General features: G+C 38.1%; 1 protein-coding gene across 2 annotated transcripts in view; it reads left to right on the top strand.

The window, feature by feature from the left end:
- Positions 1 to 17,750, top strand: part of SLC9A9 (solute carrier family 9 member A9) — a 741,333-nt gene that overhangs the window by 571,540 nt on the left and 152,043 nt on the right. Inside the window, exon 14 of one of the 2 annotated variants that reach the window (XM_069104699.1) lies at positions 14,939 to 15,014. In XM_069104699.1, the coding sequence (XP_068960800.1) occupies positions 14,939 to 15,014 (76 nt within the window). Of the gene's footprint in view, positions 1 to 14,934; positions 15,015 to 17,750 lie in introns of both variants that reach the window. The other variant, XM_069104698.1, reaches the window with a different exon arrangement.

Here is a 17,750-nt window from a genome sequence, read left to right as displayed (position 1 = left end):
CACAAGAAAATCATGACTGTCAAATATCTTGTTAAAATCTGGGTCCATTTGCAGCATCAATATCATAATGACAACTCCCATTTATATAGTGCTTTGAGATTTGCAAAGCACTTTTTTCAAAACAATTTTGTGAAGTAGGTAGAGTGCACATATCCCATCTTACAGATCAGGAAACTGAGACTTAGAATGGTTAAATGTCTCACCTGAGGCCAAACAACTAGTAAATGGCAGTTCCTGGATTCAAGACCAATTTTTTTTACTGATTCCAGGAATCTCTCCACTACAGTTCACCATGTTTCCTATTAGTCTGACAGGATTTTAAACATAAACTAATATTAGTCTAGGAATTAGGCAGTGAACAGGAGTGTTTCCAGCAGGTGTTTCAAGAAGATGAAGGAGAGCCTCCTGAGGCTTGTCAAATCTGATGATACCTACCCATTTCTGGTGATTCACATGGAAATAAGTGGTGCTGTCAGCAGGAACCTATAAAGCATAAATGAAAGTTTTGAAGTCCTGGCCAAGAAACTAAAGATCTTAGGGGCACTAAGACTGTTTGCATCAGTAAGGCAGATTGAAGATAGAAGATTAAGAGAGGAACTTGAGAAAAGAAAAACAGATATAGGGAGTGAACACTTGGTTAAGAAAATAATATCTGATCATTGAACTTAGTGGCCAATTTACTAAATGTCTGTTACATGCAAGGCACTGGGCTAGATGCTGGGAATACAAAGACAAAATTGAAACAGTTCCTGCCCTCAAAGAGCTTACATTCTAGTGGAAGAAATGCAAACAAGTATAGTATAAGGAAAATTCAGGAGAGAAAGAGAATACTAATAACCTGGAATGGAAAAGGCTTCATGGAAGTGAATTGAACACAAAATAAGAAGTATTCTGTGAGGCAGAAATTAAATGGGGCATTCACCTAAGGGGTTGGTTTATGCATGTAGACAGAAGACAGACTAGAGTTCAGGTAAGAGTTAGTAGATTCTAGTTAGTAAAATAGAGTGAAATAAGGCTGGAAAGGTAGATTGGAGCCACATATTAAGAACTAAAAATGCCAGGCTAGCTAATTTGTTTATTATCCCAGAGGTGAAAGAAAGTCACTGAGGGTTTTTGGACAGAGATGTGACATGGTTAGACCTCAGCCTTAGGGAAGTTATTTGGCAGTTATATGGAGGGGAGAGGTTAGAAACAAGAAGAATAATTAGGATGCTATATCAGTAACCCAGAAAAGAGATGGTGAAGGCCTGAATTAAAATGGTGTCTATGTGTGTAGAGAGAAGAGAACAGATACAAAAGATAGGGAGGTAGAGTGGACAAATCTTGGCACATAAATTAGATGTGAGGTATACTTATAGAAGACTCCATGGTCATGGACCTGCATAACTAGAATGACAATAGTGCCCTTAGCAGGAACAAGGAAGTCTGAAGGAGAGGCAGAATATCCACTTGGATACCCCACTGTCATCTCAAACTCAACATCTCTCAATTTCTCTGACTCTGTCCATGGTACCATTATATTTCCAATTGGCACTGGCTCCTAACCTTGGAGTTACCATGGACATTTCAATAACATGGAAGTTGACTCTTTCCTCTCCTTCACCCTACACATCCAATTAATTAGCAAGTCAGAATTGGATCCAGAGGAGCAGACCCTCTCATCATCTCCTCTGCCTTGTGAAAGGTGAAAGGATTAGTAAAGCAAGTCAAGACTTCATCAGCTGCTTAGTTTTTAACATAAAGAGATCTAAAGTCATCTAACTCATCCAACTGGTCTGATGACTTATAGGGTATAGGGTATAGACATTCATCTTTCAAGCTTTTCACAGGTGCTTTATACCATGCTTTCCCCCTCAGGTTTGCTTATTTCTACACAAAAAGATGAATCTCTTTCTGATGTACAATGGTGATGTGCAATGATGTACTCCTCCCCTTCCAACTAATCTTTTCCCTTTGAACACATCATGGAGTAACCTTCCAAGGTCAGAGTATGAGTAGGATCCTTTTAAATCTCAATAAGAATAAAGTCATATTTATCACCCTACATTAAAATCTTGGCAAAAGGGGTAGCCAGGTAGCACAGCGAGTAAGAGCACTGGCCCTAGAGTCGGGATGACCTGGGATCGAATCTGGGCTCACACACTTAGCACCCACCCATAAACACCTGGCTGTGTAACCTTGAGCAAGTTACTTAACCCCAAGTGCTCTATAAAAAAAAATCTTGGCAAAAGATAAAGCATGACAGGGCGGAAAGAGGACAAGACTCAGAATCAGAATGACCTAGGTTCAGAACCTGATACATACTGGCTGTGTGACCTTGGACCAGTCACTTAACTTCCTAGCCCCATAGGCAACTCTCTAGGACTCTTTAAGTCCCAGAGAAGTCAACATTCTATATTGGTCATGGTTTTGCTCCCTGGAAACTCTGCACACCAATGTAAGCACAGGTCTTATTTAAAAATTTAAACCTCCAATTCACTTTTCTCATTACTCGTTATCTGTCCTTTGGTATATAGACATTAGAGTCTGTGGGAATCACTTTTGCCTGTCTTCCCTGTCATTGTCCCCTTTTGGTAACTGGAGTGCCTTTTCTACTATGATTTTTCTCATGTCAAAGTTGGTTAAAGCAATCATTCAATGAAAGGGGTCAGTTCAAAGGGACCCGCTGTGTGCTGAACAATGAAATCCAGATGACACCGCACAGGTGGAAGAGGTAACCTGACCATCAAGGACAAAACTGCCTGAAAACATCTGGCTAGTGGATTTGCTTCAAGACCAAAGTTAGAATAGTGATGAAGGGAGCGGCTTCAATCGTATCAAGCTCTCAGGAAAGGCTGAAAAGAAGGTGAAAGCTGAGAGGAAAGGAGTCTTTGCTTCCTGGGAGTTATGAAAGTCAGTCAATCAACTACCATTCATTACATGTGCCAGGCATTGTACTAAGTCTAATGGGGGAGATAACATAAAAAAAAAAACTATGCACAAACAAGATCCATGCAGGATAGATAAATGAGGGATAATCAGCAGAGGGAAGGTAGTAGAATGAAGGTGGATCAGGAAAGACTCCTGAAGCTTCCTATGACATGCCCCCACCCCCAACACATCCTCTAAGCAAACACCTGCACGCGCACGCGCGCGCGCACACACACACACACACACACACACACACACACACACACACACAGATTCAATAAACCCCAGTAGCTTCCTGTCACCTCCAGGATTAAATATAAATCTCTTTGTTTGACATTTAAAGCCCTTCTCAGCCTGACCTCTTCCTATCTTTCCAATTTTCTTACACTTTACTCCCCTCACAAACTCAGCAATACAGGAACACTGGTAGCATCCTTGTCGTACTCCCAAGACTGAGGCTGATGACTTTGCACAGTTGTGCCTCACTTAAATCCAATTCACTCGGAAGCCAAGACATCAGCCTGTGATGTCATCGGTCCTCTTTGAAATTGAAGGAGGAACAGCCACAACAACTTCACGCTCCATCTCTGGACTCCAACTCTAGCTCTAACTTTTCAGTGCAAGCCTGGAGTGCGCTCGCTCTTCACTTCTGCCTTCTAGCTTCTCTGACTTCCTTTGAGTCTTAGATAAAATCTCACCTTCTGTCAAAGGCCTGCCCTTCCCCCTGCTGCTAGTGCCCTCCTTCCCGTCCCCCACTAGAAAGAGAGCTCCTTGTTTCTGCTCTTCTTTGAATCTCCAGTGCTTAGCACGGTGCCCGCCACAGATTAAGCAATTATTAATAAATGCCTGTTGACTGACTTCCTATGCCCCAAGGTTATTGAAAGAGTCCATTGAGATAATGAATAGAGAACACTCTGCTGTTTGTTATTATTTGCTTCTGATGGGTTTTTTGTTCTCATCATCAGCTACTACATCAAAGTCTTTTGTTATAAGTTAGGGTGCCTCCATTTAAGGGGTACACACTCTAGAAAAGATACAGAGAGGGAAACTAAAATACTAAATGGAAAACCAGAGATTAGGAATCAAGAATCTGGAATGGCAAAAACTGAAAGAGGATGGGGCAGAAGCTGATAAATTAATGATAAGGCTACAGTGAATGACTGGGTGGTTGAATCCAATTCATTTATTAAGCATCTGCTACTGGTAAAGTATTAGGTCACCCACTGTATAAAGGCAGAGGTACTGGACCTTGGAGGCAGAGAAACCAGAGTTCAAATCCAGTCTCAGACACTTAGTTGCTGAGTGACTCTAGTTAAGTCCCTTTACCTCTCTTTGCCTTAGTTTCTTCATCTGTAAAATGGGAATAGTAATAGCATGGCTGTTGTAAGGACAAAACGAGATAACATTTATAGAACACTTTATTCACCTTAAAGAGCTATTTAAACAATAGCTGTTATTAATATTGACAAGGCAACTAGGTGGTACAGTGAATAGAATGCCAGACCTTGAGTCAAGAAGACCTGAGTTCAAATGTGGCCTCAGACACTAACTAGCTAAGTGACCCTAGGCAAGTCACTTAACCCAAGAAAACTCCAAATGGGGTAACAAAGAGTTGGATATGACTGAACAACAACAAACAAAATTATCATCATCATCATCATCGTTGCTAGTTGTTGGTATAAAAAGTCCAAAAAAACACAAAAACCAGTCCCTACACTGAAAAAGCTTTCATTCTGTACTACTCTAGATGGTAGGAGGTACCTGGACCCCAAGGAAAGCAACTTCTGGACAAATAAGAAGCCTAACTACTTTCATTCATTCTTTCAACCACCATATATTAAGCACCTTCTGTGTGTATAGAACTATACTAAGAATTAGGGAAAATACAAAGATAAATAATACAGGCTTCCTGTCCCCCAATGAGCTTGTTTTATACAACAGATAGTGAATTGATGGATTTCATTATGCTAAAACATTTTATGGGCTAAAAATATGTCAACTCAAAAAAACATTTGAGCAAGTCAATGGCAGATGGATTCATATCAGGTCATTCAGAGGATATCCCTCATCTTTTGAATGCAATGGCATGAAAGCCCACATGCAAACTCTCCAATGTAACATCTGAGAAAGAGACTCCCAGGCTACATAAAGCAGAGACCTGCCTTGGCATGCCATCCCCTCAGGGAGAATGTAGCATGCCTGTGTTCTTGGGCATCATTGAAACAACAGAGCAGTGACCTTGACTGTCCCTTGTTCCGAATGCTTCCTCACAATGAGCAGCATAGTCCAGTGCAGTTCTGGACCCTAAGACTCTCATGCCCCTTTGCCCTCTCCCCTAGATACTAGGTTTGAGGATGGGCATAGGAAGGATGAAAGGAACACTTTATAGATATTTCACTGGACTCTCATATAACCACAAGAGCCTGGTTCTAGAGAAATTATTACTTGACAGTTGAGGAGACTGAGACTCCAAGAGGTTGAGAAATTGGTTTGTGGTCACAGAGCGAATTAATGTTGGAGGTAGGATTTGAACCCAGATCTTAATGACCCTTCTTCAGATCTTACTCTTTTAAACAGATTCTAGTCTCTCTTTTTTAATCAGGAAAAACAAATCAATGACATTTTAAGGTATTCTCTAAATATACATAGCTGCTAGATGGCACAGTGGATAGAGTGCTGGGGCTGGAGTCAAGAAAGACTCATCTTCCTGAGTCCAAATCTGACGTCAGACACTTAGTGGCTGTGTGACCCTGGTCAAGTCACTTAACCCTGTTTGCCTCAGTTTCCTCATCTATAAAATAAGCTGGAGAAGGAAAAGACAAACAACTCCAGTATCTCGGCCAAGAAAAACAAAACGTCAGACACAACTGAAACAAATGAAAACAAAAAACACACAGAGACCAAGTATTGAATTCTACTCAGTAGATATGCATAATTTCCAAAGATGTTCATCCTTAGTGTATCTTTCCTGGTAAACAGGAGACTTCTAGAAATTTAATGGGAAAGCCCCTTACATATTTAATCCCATAGATGTACCCTGATATACCCATTGAATCCCATCCCAATGAAATGAGTGGAAATCCTTGGTTATTCAGGAGCAGAGTTAGCAAAAGGCCTCATATTTGAACACTGAACAAAGGGTTTATGTATATTTGCTTGGTTTTCTTTCTCCCCCCCCCCCATAAATTAATACAATAAACAGTCTCCATCTCACTTGGACATCTGGTTTTCACAGCTCTCTGGCCAGAACTGATCTTTTCTCAAGGCTTATATAAGCATAAGGCAAATAGCACAGTCTGATTTTCCTATCATTCTCAATCTGGGAGGATAACACATCAAAGAAAAAAAGGCGATAGTCCATACTCCCTGCTGCTTTGTGTCATGCCCTAGCCCCTAGCTTGCTAAGCAGACAGCTAAAGATGTCAACTTCTCCCAATGTCTTCTTATTTTCCCATAGCCTGAGATATTTGAGAAGCTCAGAACAGTCAGAGCTTACTCAACTGTCAAAGATTTTGTTTTTCAGAAGTAACAATCAGAGCTCTAGTTTCCATCTAATCCCAGTTTCTTAGTGTATGCTTGGTAGGATGAGGGATGGGGCAGATCAGGGAGTACTAGAATGCTTGAAAGTCCATACAATCAAATATTTCAAGCTGCATATATGAAGAAACTGGAGACCAAGAAAGTAAATAGCTTGCCCAAGTTCACAAAAGTAGTTAGTAACTGAGGCAAGATCCAAACCCAAATCCTCCAACTCTGAAGCCAGTGCCTTTTCCACTGTCTTGCCCCAAACTGGCTTCAGATCAAATGAAATCAAATGAGATTATATTATAAAGTACTTACCACAATGCCTGGCACATAGTAGGTTCTTTTAAAATGCGTATTTCCTTCCCTTCCCCTCGTGGTTGCTCTTACTAAAGTAAAAAAGCATTATATAGAGCTTTAAGGTCAAGTCAGGTCAGCAAGCATTTATTAAGCACTTACTGTGTACACATATGATCATGTCACCCCACCCCCTACTCAATAAACTCCAGTGGTTCCCTATTGACCTCTAGGAACAAATACCAAATGCTCCATTTAATATTCAACACCCTTCATAAATTGACTCCCTCCTACCATGCCAGTCTTCTTAAACCTTACTCGCCAATCAATACATGCTCTTAAATCCAGTGACACTGGCCATATAGCTATTCTACAAACAAGATACTCCATCTTTCATCTCCTGTCATTTTCTTTGGCTGTCTCCCATGCCTAGTGTGCTCTCCCTTTTCCACTCCAACTGCTGACCTCCCCAGCTTCCTGTAAGTCCCTACCAGAAGGCTTCCGCAACCCTTTGTAATAACGGTGCCTTCCCTCTGTTAATTATTTCCTATTTATCCTGTATATAGTTTTTTTGTTTATATTTGTTTTCATGCAGTCTCTTCCATTAGATTGTAACCTCGTTGAGGATAGTGACTCCTTTTTGCCCTTTTTTGTATCCCTAGTCCTTAGCACAGTGCCTGACATATTGTGGGTACTTAATAAAAGTTTATTGATTGATTCCTAGGCACAGGTATAAATTCTTAAATTATATAGAAAAGTCAAAGGTAAGACAGACTTTGCCTTCAAGCTTACATTCTAATTGGGGGGGGGGGGTGGAGGAAAGGTAATACATCAAAGAAAGCTGAAAATTGTGGGGAGAGAACATATCCTGGAGGGGCCATGATAGAGAAAGTCAAGAATAGAACCCAGAGAGAAATAAAGGTATGACTAATCTGGGTGCATTCTTTAAAATGGAGGTTCTGGGAGGAGCCAAAAATCAGAATCAGAAGAAGAGACTAGAGGTCAGAGTGCACTTCCAGTTTGAGAAGTCCAGGAGTAAAGTGAACTTCCAGGTTGAGGAGTGAGTCTTCTGTAGCCTAGTAGAGAAAGTCTAGAGACTCAAGAGTGGAGCCAAGAAAGGAATCAAGGCTTGCAAAGATTTTTACAAATACCTCATTTGATTCTCACAACAATCCTGGGAGGTAGATGCTATCCCCATTTTGCAGATTAGAAAACTAAGGGGCGGCCAGGTAGCACAGTGAGTACGAGCACTGGCCCCAGTGTTGGGATGACCTGGAGATCGAATCCCAGGCTCAGATACTTAATACCACACCCAGAAATAACTGGTCATGTAACCTTGAGCAAGTTACTTAACCCCAATTGCTTTTTAAAAAAAAAAGAAAGAAAACTAAGACATACAGAGGTTGAAGTAACTTTTAGAAATAACAACTGCTACATCAGAATTTGAACTCAGGTTTTCCTGATTCCAGACCCAGTACTCTACCATGGTACAATGGATAGAATGAATTCAAGCCTAGCCCTAGAATGTGTGATCCTAGGCAAGTCACTTAAACCCTGGTTACTTCAATTTCCTCTTCTGTAAAATGGGGTTAATATAGCATCTACCCCCCCCAAGGTTGATGTGAGTATCAAATAAAATAATAATTATAATTTGTATTATTATTTTATCCACTGCACTAACTGCCTAAAAAGGAATGTGTTGCACAAGGAAATATGCGGGTTTCTTTCTGGTATAAAGGCATAACATCTCATGACCCCAATCTAAAGGAATATTATCTGTAATGAAGAAAAATCCCTTTCTCCCAATACTTCTGATGACTACTCACATCTATTGTCCTTGGGGGGGTTAGGAAGTGCCACAGCAGAAAAGTGGAATGTGAACAGATTGATGTTTCCTGCTGGCCAGTGACCATCTGGACTCTCCCAGAGGTCTGAGATCTGTGCTGTCTCCACCAGATACCTTTCCTGTATTATAGTGACCGCAAAGGGCTGCTTTCCCTGGGCACATTTATCATCAACCCCCATGGCACAAACAGAGCACACAATAGGCTAACTCATTTATTTCCACTCATTTATTGATGGCCTTTCATAACTGGGTTATTAAGTCATCAATAACTTAGGGGAAATAAATGAATGGATCCCAAGCTAGGCCAGTGTATATATGGGATATAATCTCAAGTCATCATCATGGAACAGCAGCAGGACCAAGCAGTTCTAATGCTGGATTAGCAATGTCATTTGCCCCACCTGGGGAAAGGAGTCTGTTCTTCAAATACTTCTCTCTAATTGGGATCTTATTTATTTCTGGAGCAAAGAAGCAACACTTATAAAAATACTAGTCTCCAAGAAAAAAAGGCAGGGGAAATGGTTGAGCATGTCAGCAGTATTCCAAAATACCACTTAAGCTATTTCTCCCACCTGGCTGACAAAAGTGTCCTTGCAAGATTGGTCTAATATCCCTTGATTCTATGCTCCTGGAAAGTAGAACCAATGTTTTCTATTTCTATTATAAATCCCATAGCTCCAAGCAGAGTATTGTGTATACATATAGTAGGTGCTTAACAAATACTTGTTAAAAATGGAAAGTGAAAGGAATTGATCAGCCAATCAATAAGCATGTATTTAGTGATTACTGTGTGCAGGCAGAGAAAGGAAGGGAAGGGAATATGGAAGGAAAGAAGGGAAGGAACAAAGAAGAGAAAAGAATGGAAAAAAGAGGAACCTGTGATTCTTAAAACTCTGATTGGTAACCACTGTCCTGAGGAAAAAAAAGAAAAAAATATGTATCTTTCATGTAGTGGACACTCAATAAATATTTGTTGCTTTCATTTACTACATGGATTGTTGATTAAGGACATTCCTCAAATATTGAAACAATTCTTGGAACTCAGCCCAGTTCAATGAGTATTTATTTGTTCAGTGCATATTACCTACAGGGCACTATTCTACGTGCAGGGAATTCAAAGACCAAGTCTAAAGGATTTTCCTTCTAGAAGCTTACATTCTACTATAAAAATTCTCAATGCAGCTATAAACTTTACTATAAAAGTCTCAGAGTGAAATGAGCAAAACTAAGAGAACATCATATAGAGTAACAGCAATATTGTTACAACAACTTTGAGCAAATAAGTCATTTTGACTATTATAAATACCCAGATTAACTACAAAGGACATATGAAGGAAGATGCTATCTGCATCCAGAGAAAGAACTGATAAACAAAAGTGTATGTGGAATGATTTTACATATGTGTGTGTGTACATGTATATACTTGTGACTAATGGGTAGACATCTCTAGGGAGGGAGAAGGAAAAAAGGAAAACCATTTACATGATAATATATTTAAATGAAAAAGCAAGTTGTTCATAATAGATTTGCAGTTTCATGCTGCATGAAAGTTTCATGATCATCAGATGATTTAAAAATCATCTTTTTAAAATTATGAGATGTTCTGGAAATATTTGTTTCATTCCATAAAGTTTAAAATAAAATACATTTTTAAAAATAACTAAACCATAAGGATGCTATTAACATGATTCGGAAAAATCCTTTCTACTTGTCAAATGACTAGGGTTATATTTGTATGGGTATACGTCTGTGTACGTGTGTGTGTATACCCAATATATGTATTCCCAGTGTGTGTGCATATAGAATATACATGCATACGTGTGTATATGTGTCTATATATGGATATATAAATATGTACTGCAGTATATAAATGTAATGTAATATTTTAAAATATTCCAAAATATAAAAAGAACACTGACTTTGAAGTCAGAAGACCACAATTCAAATTTCACCTCTGATGCTCACTACGTGTGTTGCAAATCACAACTTTCTGGGTCCTCAGTTTTGTCATCTGTAAAAGGAGATTGTTCAGCAAGATGGTTCCTCAGGTCCATTTCAGCTCTAGATCTGTGATTCTACAACACTATAATGGAAAGAAAGAAAGAAAGAAAGAAAGAAAGAAAGAAAGAAAGAAAGAAAGAAAGAAAGAAAGAAAGAAAGAAAGAAAGAGAAAGAAAGAAAGGAGAAAGAAAAGAAAAAGAAAGAAAGAGAGAGAGATAGAGAAAGAAAAAGAAAGGAAGGACGATGGATTATATATTATTAATGACATAATAATAAAATAAGAAATAAAAAGAAATATGAAGATACTGAGAAATATTGGAAGGTATTTGTTAAGTGATGAGGAGTAAAGAAAGCAAAACCAAACAAAAATATACATATTGGTAGCAACAGTCTTAATGAGAAGAAAAACACTACAAGTAATCAACATCTGTGTAATGTAAGCTTTACTGTACACCTTTAGAACTCTAAGAAGGGTTATAACATATTTGTAAAATATCTTAACAAAAACTTCTTCGATATTTACAAAACACATCCTAAGGCTGCTACAGAAAGATTCTTTCTCACCAAAAAGGAGGAAGAAGACTGAGAGTCTTACTGCACATGATAAGCAATAAACACTACACAAACTAACAGAAATACTTTTGGGACAAGTAGATATCACTGAGAAATAATAAAGGTAAATAACAGGTATACACAATTGGATTTGTGAAAGGTGACCAAGAGGAGATTAGCTAAGAAATAACTCAAACTTAAGCATGGTCCTCTGTGGACAGCATCCACATGAATTAGACCAACAATGTGTCAACGCAGAAGCTTTGAGCAAATAACTGAGCCATGAGGATATGTTTAAGGAAAGAGAGTGGTTTTATAACATTGGTAATCTTGCTTCGGATTTTCTACCTCCTGATTTGCATTCACATTAAAGGAGTCATGACTAGTAGCTACATCTGGAGATACCAACAGAAGCAATTGAAAAATCAAAATGGAATCCGGGAGGGAGAGAAAGAGAGACAGAAAGACAAACAGACAGCCCTAGGATGCTGGAGCTTAAAAGTACTATAAAGGCATCTGGTCCAACTCCCTCATTTTTTTTCAGGTGAGGAAACTGAGATCCAGAGAGGTTAAGGAACTTGTCCAAGGTCACATAATGAGTACTCTAGTGATAGAACCAAGACAAACCCGGATCACCACAAATCTCTATTCAAGAAAAAATCCTTCTAAGTCCTAGTTTTCCTAACAACGGGGAAACATTCAGCAGATATAAACTTATCAAATTTATGTGGATCTAGCTGAGACATTTTTATTCTCATAAAAACAATGCCTCTTCATAAAAAGGCTTCTAAGTTCTGGTTGTCTCTATGAAATAGGGGGAAACACTCATCAGACATGAACCTTTTTCCATTTATGTGGGTCCAGCTGAGACATTTTTACTATTACAGCAAAATTCTAGCAACATGTGGCTGCTTGAGAGGTGGTGATGTAAAGGGAACTTGCAAAGGCTACACACTGACTAGGAAGAAGGCAGTTTCTGCAAATCTATCACCTAGCCTGGGTGGGAATAGTCAAGCAGAGGTGCCGAAAGTGAGAGAAATTGAACTGGATGCCCTGCTTTCCTTATAATGAGTAGTCATGAATTCGGACCCTTAAATAGCAAGGTGTACTATTTCCAACTCAGGCAAAATGACATGAAAGCAAAGCTAGAAATCTTTGGGGCATTTGAAAATGTTCAGCAACAAAAGAAAAAGACTGTGAGTTTTGTTTTCATTTCATTATTATCCTCTACTGGCTCTTAGACAAAGGATAAGTAACAGTATACCACATTTTGCCTTCCCATTATGTTTTGTGGGAGTGGGGACCAGGTATCTACAGTCACAATCCAATTGTGTTATAACACATCCATTTTGGGTAGCATACATTCTTTTGGATTTGGCTCATGATCATTAATGAGCAATAAAATTATTTGACAGAGTGATCTAGAACAGTAAATTAAGTTGAGCTGATTTTAGGGCAGCTTCTTATACTGCATGCATATATTGTCATTTGTCTTACATGTGTTGTCACACGTACAAATTCATATGATTATTACTAGACTCAAGAATGATGATACCACTTAGCAATGAATTATGTGGATCCCAGTAAGGCAAAGAAGGACACATTGAGATTTGGATGTATTTAACCATGATGACAATTATGATCTGATTGGCTCTTAGGAATATCTTCTCATAACATGTAAACAGAAGGCAGAAAAGGTGTTTTTTTTTAATCACTGAGTAGCCTTCTTTCCACACCAGAATGCTTATTGCCATCTGTTTCTAAAGCTCATTACATTTTCTCTTCCTTCTTTATCTTACTTTCTTATATGCCTCTTTCACATACACATCAATCATATTCTTTCTTTTTGTCCTCTTTTTTCCTTCTTTCTCTAGCTATGAAGGGGACTAAAGGGGAGGAGGGGAATGCCCTCAACTTATCATAGAAACACTTGCTAATATATAATTCAGGACTAGGAAGGGCAGATAGCCAGAACTGTCCATGGTCTTCAGTATCATCCTTCTCTCACAAAGAAAAGGAAAGGAAACTGGAATGGTAATGACTGGAGTTGTATCATTCCTTTTGGGATGACCTTTTGTGTAAGCAGTAAACAAATACCATCTCATTTGGCAGAAGTAAACTGAAATAATCCCACTACAGCTATTTAACAGAAAATCATTTTTATTGATGTTAGAAAATGATACTACTTGGATGCTTAATAAAAGTGGGATTGTTGATCAAAGTAAACGCTGAATCATTCCACAAGAGTGTTATCTACATAGCAGGGTTTATATCCAATTCAGGTGACAACCTGTTCACACACTTAAATGAAAATATCTCTTCTGGGGGATAGCAAGACTAATAAAACAGATATACCCATGCACACATATGTACATATATACATACACTTAGACACAAATGCACACACACATATACATACTCACAAACATGCACACAAATGCACTTTTGAACTAAATCTTTTATTTCATTGGTATAGAGAACTCCTAGTGAGAAAAACTCTCCATCAATGCAGATTGGGACTTGATCTGCAAATTGTGGTCTTAGAGCAGGAATTCTTAACTTTGGGTCCATGACTTCTTTTCTTTTTTTGATATATTTTGATAACTGTTTCAATATAATTATTGATTATATATGTGAATATAATATATCATATCTACTTAAAAACTTTATTCTGAGAAGGAGCCTATAGGCTTTACCTGACTGCTAAATGGATACATTACTCAAAAAAAAGTTAGAATTCCCGTCTTAGAGAGTTCCCTGGGGGGGGGGGGGGGAGGCACTGAGTACACTAGCCCAAAGTCACATAGTCAGTGCATGTCAGAGGAAAGACTTGAATCTAGTTCTTCCTGTCTGAGGCCATTTATTATATCTGAGGCCAAATATCTATTTACTAAGGAGAAAGAGGGAGGAAGGAGGGAGGGAGGGAGGGAGGGAAGAAGGGTGGAAATATTTAAGGGAAAGAAGAAAAAAAGAAGAGGGAAAAGGAAAGAGAGACATATTTTGCTTTGTCTTCCCAAGATTCTGCCCTTGTATGTATTATATAGACTTCCTTGAAATGGAAATTTATTGCTGTATACTTTGAATCCTCTCTCATGTTCTGATATGCACATAGCAATGATTTTTTTCTTTTCTTATTTTGTATTTAAGTTTATAATGTTTCCTTTTCTTATTATATAAATGTTTTAGTATTTAAGTTTAAAATAAATTAATTCTAAAAACAAAGATTCTGCCCTTCCTCCAAGAAAGGACCAAAAAGGACTGTAATGGAATGACTCTCATACTTCTGATAGTTGGGTCCCAAGAACTCTTTGGTTTTTGTTTTTGAGGGGGAAAGGCAAGGTAATTGGGGTTAAGTGATTTACCCAAGGTCACACAGTTAGTTAAGTGTCAAGTGTCTGAGGCCATTTTTGAACCCAGATCCTCCTGACTCCAAGACCTGTGCTCTATTCACTGTATCACCTAGCTTTCCCTATCCCAAGAACTCTTAAAAAGTGTTAACTGAATCCTAAAGGGTTTTCACTCTTTTTTGGTCAAGTACCACACAGATCATATTCCATATCCTTAAAGTATTCCCAGTGGTGGAACTTCTGTGTCTAAGAGTATAGCTACTTTTACATCATTTTCCCACAGAAGAATGGAAACTCCTTGAGGAGTTTCATTTTGACTCATCACCTAGCATAAATGGCTTATTGAATGGAGTAGAAAGTAATACATTGCCTTGAAAGGTAATTGGGTTTGATGTGTATTTTTACATTGAAATGTCACATACTAGATATCTAATTTCTTCTCTTCTACTTCCCCTTCAGGGAGGAGATAATTTGGACAGAAACCCTACAAAGGCAGAGAGTGCTTGGCTTTTCCGAATCTGGTATGGTTTTGACCACAAGTATCCTTGGATTATTGTAATCTCACAAAGATCTACATAACATATGACAACCGGGCATCTTAATCATTCAAGCATGCAGCTATTATTTTTTTTTATTTTAAACAACACAAAAAAAGTAAAATTAAATTAAAGCCATGGTTATCTGAAGAAAGAAGGAAAATTAGTTTTAAAAAAAGTATTGACCTAGCAAAGAAAATGCCATAGCTGTTACTAAATGAGCCAGAGATTGAGGCAAAATCGCCTATGAGATCTCCACCTCAGACCAAGTTTAGCTGGTGTATTTAAGGCACCTTAATCTTTTCTGATGCCAGAGAATGAAACAGGATAGATCTGAAGAATTGATTGATGGGGATTTCATTGTTTTCACTTTTGTGAAAGAACTTGCTCTTGGATGTTTCTAAACAGCACCTACTTAATTTGGAAGCTCACAAGTCAGTATTACAGTCCTTTTCTTAAGGAAGTATATATGCACCCAAGACAAACCTCCACCTTATCTAGAGGTCTAAGCTGTGGGCTCTTGTTTTGTGGTCTCAGGGAAAAAAAAGAAAAAGAAAACTAAGAACTTATATAATTCATTAAATGTTAGATCAAGATAGTGGTGTTGTTTCAACACAGAATTTAGTCATGATTACCAGTCCCTTAAGTCTTTTTCTTTTAAGGGGATTTTTCTTTATTCTGGCAACAACCATAGTTATATTAACTCTAATGCATCTTTTCATATAATTTGAAGAACTGAGATGTTAGGGCTGAAATGTTTCAACACTGTAAGTTTCAGAAAGCTTTCCATTTTCAAGCATTGTTAAAAAAAATTACAGCAGAAATGAATGAAATGTGCTTTTTAAAAAATTAATGTCATGGGTCACTAGATGAAAAAATCTGCCATGGGATGTTTTTAAGGCATAACCAATAATTAAGTATATTATGACTCAGTAGGAAGGGAAGAAATAACCAAGAACAGCAAAAGGGACATTCAAAGAATAGATGAAAAGGAATGGAGAATGTCCAGGGTAAAAGAAGTGAAATAGAGGAAGAAAATAGTAGGGAAGAAAAAAAGACAAAGAGAAATTAGCATAATGAATAAAAATTTAGAAACCAAGGAAGATAAAGGTGGAGAAAAGCCAAAGAAAATGTTTGAAAGAAGCAAGAACACAAGAGATGAAAATGGGGATGAGAAGAGACATTCCAGGAATTCTCAAATGGATTTATGGAAGATCGAGAGCATGTAAGTTATTTTTTTCTTGATTGCAATACTGTTGTTCAGGTTATGTGTTAACTATAGTCAATATTTTTCTACATTAATTGCACCTACTTTGTGTGTATTTTTGTAATATATATTTTATAAATATATACTTTGTAATATATGCAGTTTGCAAATCTCTGTGTGCATACAAATATGTTTGTATGTATATGTGTATGCATATATATTGTATATTTGTGTGTGTGTGTGTGTGTGTATAATGACTGGGGAATATGGGGGTGGAAATACTGGGAGTGAGGAGCTTCATAGAGGAAAAGGCACCTGACCTAAGTATTGAAGAAAAATAAAATTTCTAGGAGGCAGAAATGGGGTGGGGATAAGTTTCGGTCATAAGGAATGGTTCGTACAAATAAACCAAGGTTGGAGATGAAATGTCAGGTTTGGAGAACATTCTAGTGTGGCTGAAACATAGAATTCTTGAAGAGAATTCAAGTGAAATAATGCTGGAAGGAAGGTTTGAAGAGGGTCTTAAATATCAGGATAAGGAGTTTATATGAATTTATAGAGACAATGGGGACTCATTGATGGTTTCTGAGCAGGGAGATGTCAGTCAGACGTTTACCTTAAAAAAGAGTATTTTGGCATCTGGAGAAAATAATTTGGGATGGGGGGTTCAAGGAAACCTTGATAGCAGAGAAATCAATTTGAAGGTTGTAATGGTGGTCCAGAAAGGAGGTAATAAAGACCTGGAAGGGGTAGTGGTTTTGTGAGGAGAAAGAAGATAGATGTGAGACATGGGTGTGGAAGGATAATCAACAATATTTGATATCTGATTGGGTGGGAGTGATGGTGAAAGAAGAGTCAAGGATGACCCAAGGTCTCAGCTCTGGTGATTGGGATGCCAGGAGACTTTTAGAAAGTGACCTTAAATTCTTGGATGGAATTTCATTCAACCCTGTTGTATGCTCTGGATTTTCTGAAGATTAATGGCTTCACAGACTATCACCAATCTAACTGAATTACTAGGGAATTGTGTCCTAAGCTTGTATGAAAGCATATGAAAGTAAATTTGCTCCAAATTAAAAATATTTTATTGGGAAGCCATATAAAGCCTGGTATGTTGTAAATAATGTTGAACTTCATGTCAAGTAAGACTAGGGCTCTACTCCTGTCTCTGATACTTATTAGTTGTATGCCCTTGGGGAAGTCACCTAAACTCCCTGAGGCCCAGTTACTTAACCTATAAAACGGCTATAAAAATATCTGAAGGACCTGCTCCTCAAGGTGAGGATCAGATGAAATATGTATATAGGACAATTCCTAAGCCTAAATCCACTATTACTATTCTTAAGAGGACAGCAATGTGGAAATGAAATGATGACTGTAACCCAAAAATACCTGTGCTAACTTGAATCTTGCTAGGAGGTACACTGTGTACTTGGGAAAGAGGCGTGATGTGGCACTGCAGACCCTAAACAATCAAAAACTAATCTGAAGCCATCACTAATAGCAATGTGAGCCCTGGAGCTTCTTTTCTT

The sequence above is a fragment of the Petaurus breviceps genome, unplaced genomic scaffold (genome assembly GCF_028583685.1).
Source record: "Petaurus breviceps papuanus isolate PSGF00001 unplaced genomic scaffold, PetGlider_PUasm1.0 688, whole genome shotgun sequence".
NCBI lineage: Eukaryota > Metazoa > Chordata > Mammalia > Diprotodontia > Petauridae > Petaurus > Petaurus breviceps.
This window is presented reverse-complemented; position numbering and strand designations above follow the sequence as displayed.